Source organism: Empidonax traillii, unplaced genomic scaffold (assembly GCF_003031625.1).
Source record: "Empidonax traillii isolate 1590-97213 ecotype Southwest subspecies unplaced genomic scaffold, ASM303162v1 scaffold53:size2875158, whole genome shotgun sequence".
Classification (NCBI taxonomy): Eukaryota; Metazoa; Chordata; class Aves; order Passeriformes; family Tyrannidae; genus Empidonax; species Empidonax traillii.
In genome coordinates this window covers 2,338,538-2,346,584 of record NW_020955246.1, presented here as the reverse complement: position 1 = coordinate 2,346,584, position 8,047 = coordinate 2,338,538, and the positions used below count along the sequence as shown (strand labels likewise).

The 8,047-nt window shown below is 33.6% G+C and overlaps 1 protein-coding gene across 1 annotated transcript in view; it reads right to left on the bottom strand.

Annotated features, from left to right (window-relative positions):
• The window catches only part of RYR3 (ryanodine receptor 3), a 224,193-nt gene that overhangs the window by 123,275 nt on the left and 92,871 nt on the right, over positions 1 to 8,047 (bottom strand). Inside the window, exons 26-29 of the mRNA XM_027879319.1 lie at positions 7,849 to 7,996; positions 6,725 to 6,930; positions 5,910 to 6,084; positions 4,351 to 4,559 (exon numbers count right to left, since the gene is read on the bottom strand). Of these exons, the coding sequence (XP_027735120.1) occupies positions 4,351 to 4,559; positions 5,910 to 6,084; positions 6,725 to 6,930; positions 7,849 to 7,996 (738 nt within the window). The remainder of the gene's footprint in view (positions 1 to 4,350; positions 4,560 to 5,909; positions 6,085 to 6,724; positions 6,931 to 7,848; positions 7,997 to 8,047) is intronic.

Below are 8,047 nucleotides of genomic sequence, written 5' to 3'. Positions count from 1 at the left end.
GAAGTATGTATAGTAGGTTTAAAAAGTGAAAGCGCATGTAAGATAGAATATAAAAAAACACATCTGATGTTTCTGGTAACTAACCACAAAATAAATCAGTAACACATATAATAAAAAAGACAGACATAGCCATAGGAATCTATACTGCCATAAATGAAACTGAAGACAGACAAGATCATGTGGAATTATCCAAGAGTGACTTAATAGGCTTATATGACAAACTATCCGATGACAGTGAGTATTAGTAAGGGTTTAATGTCTCAGCTTGCTAAACAAACAGTTGTTAAACAGGTGTCTCCCTAACATGTAATGTTACCTTAATGTGAGGATGATTTTTTGGCACATTGACAAATGTTGGTAAGCGTTTGCTAAACCACATAGCAACATCTCGGTTCATGTTGACAGCAAAAGGTTCAAAACCTTCTTGAAGGCCACACATTGTATAATACTTGAATGTACTGGCATCCATTCCAAGGTTCATGCGACCAATCTGAGATAGGCCCAGTGCACAAATTGGAACAAAACCTAAAGGAACAAAAATCAAAAAAAACCCAAACAGTAATTTAGTTAAAAGCACAAACATTTTTTATTTTGGGTCCATCCAATGTGGACTAAACTTTAGCTCCTACAAGCAATGCACATGAAGTGACAACATTAGCAAGGATTTAAAGCCATTTTAAACACTAATTTCTAAGTTCAGTACATTTGCTATCAAAACTTCTGAGGACTTAGACACTACCCCATTTATTTAAATATTAAACCAGTCTAAACAGTTGTTCTTAGTAAGTAGTAGATTTGTGTGAAAAATAAACAAAAAATATGAAGTCAAGAGGTAGTTTTGTGACAATCGTATTTGAAAATATTTGCTAAAGTCTTTTATTCATTTATTAAAATAATTCATTTATCTTCCTCATTTTTAGACTAATACACATGGTTTTATACAATGAGTTGGACTCTGGAAGCCAACCTTGGTTAGATCAAAGTTATTAACAAATATTAAGTATGCTCTCTGAGGGCACTGAAGTTTCAAAAGGACTTTGAGAAGAGGTTCAGCCATCTCAGTACATTGTTACCAGCTTTCACTCCTCCATCATTCACAATGGACACATACTTCTTCAATGCTAATACTTTTTATGATTCAGCTCTTCGATCTCCATATAACTTTATAGCAGCCAAAAGACAAAGAAGAAAGACTTTTGAACTGTTCCTCCATTTCTCAAGAAACAGAACTTGGATACAACAGTTCACCCCCTTAAGGAGAAATTTTCTCTACTAAACTTTAATTTAAGCCTTCAGAATAGCTTTGTTTAGGCAGACCCTCATTCTCTACCATTACGAAAACTATCAATGGTAACTATCAATGTCAAAAAGGGACAGTGAGCAACTGCAAAGTCTTCTGGCCATTACTAACAGGCATGAAGCTAGTAGTGGTTGGAGAAGCTATGCTTATAAAGAAAATGTCCACTAAAACATAAAGCAGAACAGTTTGAAAATATTTCCTGCCTCCTTTACTACAGTCATGTAGATAGTACTTTTAGAAAAAAACAAAGACCAAAAACAGAAGAGGAAAAAAGAGGAAAAGGAAAAATTCAGATAAGCTACGAGTAAGATGGAGATAAAAAAAATACAAATCACTCAACCACATTCTGACTGCTGAAATCCCATTAATGTAGTCAAAGCAAAAAAAGAAGATCGATTTGTGCCACGTAAGCATTATCAAAATAGATATTATGAAGTTCATGTATAGCACAGTCTGAAGGCTCACACTGGTGAAATATCATTTCTCAGCTCACTGAATCACTACGACAGACTAGTTTTTCTGGTTATTGTTTTCTTTTGTCTTCTCATAACCATATGAATAAAAAAGGGAAATTACCATTTTCTATTTCAAAGTCAGCAAATGCAAGTTCTGACCCTTTACTGGTTATTAGCAACTCTCCATTCAGAGTAAAGATAATTGATTTGTCATCCAAGTTTATCATACAACCAACCACATCTCCTGGTTGCCAGCTTCGTCCAAAGAATCCACTGCCTTGATGCCAACGCTGGCCCTAAATGGAAAAATAAGTGAATAACCACAGTGCTAAAACTAGAAATTAAATACAAAATAAATAAAGAAAACCAAACATTTCATTTTCAAGGATCTCAAAGTAAACTGACTATGGCTTTTGTCTTAGAGATAACAAAGAGCAACTAAGCCCTAACTTTAGCAATTTAGAATTTGGATGATAACTGCTGTTCAATGATAAATGCTGTTCAGTGTAATTATTATCCTTCTGCTCCTTTAGGAGTCAAGCTTGAGAAGAAAGAAAGTGCAGAAAGCAGAAAAGATAGAAAAGGAAAAACAGAACTGTGGTTCCCTCTTCCAGTCATTGAAGAACCTTTTATTTGATTTTTTTAAAACACCACATGGAAGTAAATGCTGTATTTTATTTATGTTTATGACAGACTTCTTTAATTAGTTGGGTAGATCCTAGAAAGATATAAACCAACACATCTTTATTAGCATAATTTCAATTAACGGAATCAAAATGATGATACTATCCTGCATGAAATAGAGTTCAGAGATACATTTCTATGAAACAAAAAAATTTCAGTACTTGATCTGGACTATAGAGAGGAAACCTATACTGTAGTTCTCTGTCTAGCCTGTTCATAGGTCAAAAGAGGTAAAGATATACTGACTTTGCTTCCTTCAAATACAAATGCTTGGTCATCAGCTCCCAGCTCTATGTCAGGTCGACAGCCTGGCCTGGCCCAGCCAACACGCATATCTCCACCTGTCACAGCTTCAAATTCAAAGTACCACTTTCCAGACTTCACTGCATAAGATTTTTCTACTCTGAAAAATCGTATCTTGTCGATGCTGACTTTTTCCACTGTTTGGTCAGCTGTAAAAATAGAGAAGAAAACTCCATTTTTAATAATAAAATTAAACTATAAATGTCACTGTCTAGCTTTTCATCTGTCCCTAGTATTTTCTATCTCATCTACCATTACATGTTTAAGAAAATTCACAGCAAATGTTACAAAAAGAATAACAGTAGTCAGTATGCAGTGGCTAGCACATTCTAGTTCTGTACAGGATGATCATCTGCTATGTAGAATTAGCATATTTCAAAGTATCACTCAGTGTAGAGCCCCAAACATAAAACTGAGTAGAGGAAACAGAAGCATAAGATTGCAAAACAATCCATTGCACTAATGTACTATTATAATACAAAAAATTGTTTTCTTAAGTCAATGCATTTAGAATGCCTTTTTTTTTTTTTTTTTTAAATTACAGAATAAGTTTTGTTTCATTTTGGATTTTTTGCCAAAAATTACACTGGTACAGCAAATATGAAGAACAACTTCTAAACAAATTTTTGCTCCTAATTTCAATTTAAAAAAATTATTAAACTTGGCAAGCTACTTTGAAGACTGCTTAAAAAACTGAAGTAGTCAAACCTAATCTGCATACCATGTAAAAAAATTTTTTTAAAATGAAACCTATATTATTTTCTTTCTTTCCTTCTTTCCAAATAAAAACCAGTATGCCCACTCACACTCCAGATTTTCTCCAATCTAAAAAATCATAGGAATTAGAATTATTATATCAACTACAACCAATCTTTAAAATACTCCCAACAAAGACCTAAGTAATATAAAAGTAATTTTAAAAGTATGTTTGCACCTTTCATTAAAATTCACTGCAAAAATACGCTACTATTAATTAATATTTCCTGTTTTCCCTATATTTCAGTTTTATGGTTTTTTCACAGCACTGAGGGGGGAAAAAAAGGCCATGATTCTTTTTGAAAGTACATACCTATCTCTTGGTCAGGTGGTTCAATACTATAACCATAGCCTGCAAATGTTCTAACAGCTTCACGGAGGCTGTCTCTGTTGGATTTTTTAGTGCGTTCATCTAATAATGCATATGGCACTAGCCGAGGATTACGTTTGTTCTTAAGATCCTGAAAGGATATACAAGTTATACAAGAGAATAAGAAGAAAACTCTGTTTAAATAACACAAAGACTTTTTACATTNGAAGTATGTATAGTAGGTTTAAAAAGTGAAAGCGCATGTAAGATAGAATATAAAAAAACACATCTGATGTTTCTGGTAACTAACCACAAAATAAATCAGTAACACATATAATAAAAAAGACAGACATAGCCATAGGAATCTATACTGCCATAAATGAAACTGAAGACAGACAAGATCATGTGGAATTATGCAAGAGTGACTTAATAGGCTTATATGACAAACTATCCGATGACAGTGAGTATTAGTAAGGGTTTAATGTCTCAGCTTGCTAAACAAACAGTTGTTAAACAGGTGTCTCCCTAACATGTAATGTTACCTTAATGTGAGGATGATTTTTTGGCACATTGACAAATGTTGGTAAGCGTTTGCTAAACCACATAGCAACATCTCGGTTCATGTTGACAGCAAAAGGTTCAAAACCTTCTTGAAGGCCACACATTGTATAATACTTGAATGTACTGGCATCCATTCCAAGGTTCATGCGACCAATCTGAGATAGGCCCAGTGCACAAATTGGAACAAAACCTAAAGGAACAAAAATCAAAAAAAGCCCAAACAGTAATTTAGTTAAAAGCACAAACATTTTTTATTTTGGATCCATCCAATGTGGACTAAACTTTAGCTCCTACAAGCAATGCACATGAAGTGACAACATTAGCAAGGACTTAAAGCCATTTTAAACACTAATTTCTAAGTTCAGTACAATTGCTATCAAAACTTCTGAGGACTTAGACACTACCCCATTTATTTAAATATTAAACCAGTCTAAACAGTTGCTCTTAGTAAGTAGTAGGTTTGTGTGAAAAATAAACAAAAAATGTGAAGTCAAGAGGTAGTTTTGTGACAATCATATTTGAAAATATTTGCTAAAGTCTTTTATTCATTTATTACAATAATTCATTTATCTTCCTCATTTTTAGACTAATACACATGGTTTTATACAATGAGTTGGACTCTGGAAGCCAACCTTGGCTAGATCAAAGTTATTAACAAATATTAAGTATGCTCTCTGAGGGCACTGAAGTTTCAAAAGGACTTTGAGAAGAGGTTCAGTCATCTCAGTACATTGTTACCAGCTTTCACTCCTCCATCATTCACAATGGACACATACTTCTTTAATGCTAATACTTTTTATGACTCAGCTCTTCGATCTCCATATAACTTTAGAGCAGCCAAAAGACAAAGAAGAAAGACTTTTGAACTGTTTCTCCATTTCTCAAGAAACAGAACTTGGATACAACAGTTCACCCCCTAAAGGAGAAATTTTCTCTACTAAACTTTAATTTAAGCCTTCAGAATAGCTTTGTTTAGGCAGACCCTCATTCTCTACCATTACGAAAACTATCAATGGTAACTATCAATGTCAAAAAGGGACAGTGAGCAACTGCAAAGTCTTCTGGCCATTACTAACAGGCATGAAGCTAGTAGTGGTTGGAGAAGCTATGCTTATAAAGAAAATGTCCACTAAAACATAAAGCAGAACAGTTTGAAAATATTTCCTGCCTCCTTTACTACAGTCATGTAGATACTACTTTTAGAAAAAACAAAGACCAAAAACAGAAGAGGAAAAAAGAGGAAAAGGAAAAATTCAGATAAGCTACGAGTAGGATGGAGATAAAAAAAATACAAATCACTCAACCACATTCTGACTGCTGAAATCCCATTAATGTAGTCAAAGCAAAAAAAGAAGATCAATTTGTGCCACGTAAGCATTATCAAAATAGATATTATGAAGTTCATGTATAGCACAGTCTGAAGGCTCACACTGGTGAAATATCATTTCTCAGCTCACTGAATCATTAAGACAGACTAGTTTTTCCGGTTATTGTTTTGTTTTCTCTTCTCATAACCATATGAATAAAAAAGGGAAATTACCATTTTCTATTTCAAAGTCAGCAAATGCAAGTTCTGACCCTTTACTGGTTATTAGCAACTCTCCATTCAGAGTAAAGATAATTGATTTGTCATCCAAGTTTATCATACAACCAACCACATCTCCTGGTTGCCAGCTTCGTCCAAAGAATCCACTGCCTTGATGCCAACGTTGGCCCTAAATGGAAAAATAAGTGAATAACCACAGTGCTAAAACTAGAAATTAAATACAAAATAAATAAAGAAAACCAAACATTTCATTTTCAAGGATCTCAAAGTAAACTGACTATGGCTTTTGTCTTAGAGATAACAAAGAGCAACTAAGCCCTAACTTTAGCAATTTAGAATTTGGATGATAACTACTGTTCAATGAATTCCACTTCTCACATGCAGTGTAATTATTATCCTTCTGCTCCTTTAGGAGTCAAGCTTGAGAAGAAAGAAAGTGCAGAAAGCAGAAAAGATAGAAAAGGGAAAACAGAACTGTGGTTCCCTCTTCCAGTCATTGAAGAACCTTTTATTTGATTTTTTTAAAACACCACATGGAAGTAAATGCTGTATTTTATTTATGTTTATGACAGACTTCTTTAATTAGTTGGGTAGATCCTAGAAAGATATAAACCAACACATCTTTATTAGCATAATTTCAATTAACAGAACCAAAATGATGATACTATCCTGCATGAAATAGGGTTCAGAGATACATTTCTATGAAACAAAAAAATTTCAGTACTTGATCTGGACTATATAGAGGAAACCTATACTGTAGTTCTCTGTCTAGCCTGTCCATAGGTCAAAAGAGGTAAAGATATACTGACTTTGCTTCCTTCAAATACAAATGCTTGGTCATCAGCTCCCAGCTCTATGTCAGGTCGACAGCCTGGCCTGGCCCAGCCAACACGCATATCTCCACCTGTCACAGCTTCAAATTCAAAGTACCACTTTCCAGACTTCACTGCATAAGATTTTTCTACTCTGAAAAATCGTATCTTGTCGATGCTGACTTTTTCCACTGTTTGGTCAGCTGTAAAAATAGAGAGAAAACTCCATTTTTAATAATAAAATTAAACTATAAATGTCACTGTCTAGCTTTTCATCTGTCCCTAGTATTTTCTATCTCCTCTACCATTACATGTTTAAGAAAATTCCCAGCAAATGTTACAAAAGGAATAACAGTAGTCAGTATGCAGTGGCTAGCACATTCTAGTTCTGTACAGGATGAGTGATCATCTGCTACGTAGAATCAGCATATTTCAAAGTATCACTCAATGTAGAGCCCCAAACATAGAACTGAGTAGAGAAAACAGAAGCATAAGATTGCAAAACAATCCAGTGCACTAATGTACTATTATAATACAAAAAATTGTTTTCTTAAGTCAGTGCATTTAGAATGACTTTTTTTTTTTTTTTAATTACAGAATAAGTTTTGTTTCATTTTGGATTTTTTGCCAAAAATTACATTGGTACAGCAAATATGAAGAACAACTTCTAAACAAATTTTTGCTCCTAATTTCAATTTAAAAAAATTATTAAACTTGGCAAGCTACTTTGAAGACTGCTTAAAAAACTGAAGTAGTCAAACCTAATCTGCATACCATGTAAAAAAATTTTTTTTAAATGAAACCTATATTATTTTCTTTCTTTCCTTCTTTCCAAATAAAAACCAGTATGCCCACTCACACTCCAGATTTTCTCCAATCTAAAAAATCATAGGAATTAGAATTATTATATCAACTACGACCAATCTTTAAAATACTCCCAACAAAGACCTAAGTAATATAAAAGTAATTTTAAAAGTATGTTTGCACCTTTCATTAAAATTCACTGCAAAAATACGCTACTATTAATTAATATTTCCTGTTTTCCCTATATTTCAGTTTTATGGTTTTTTCACAGCACTGAGGGGGAAAAAAAGGCCACGATTCTTTTTGAAAGTACATACCTATCTCTTGGTCAGGTGGTTCAATACTATAACCATAGCCTGCAAATGTTCTAACAGCTTCACGGAGGCTGTCTCTGTTGGATTTTTTAGTGCGTTCATCTAATAATGCATATGGCACTAGCCGAGGATTACGTTTGTTCTTAAGATCCTGAAAGGATATACAAGTTATACAAGAGAGTAAGAAGAAAACTCTGTTTAA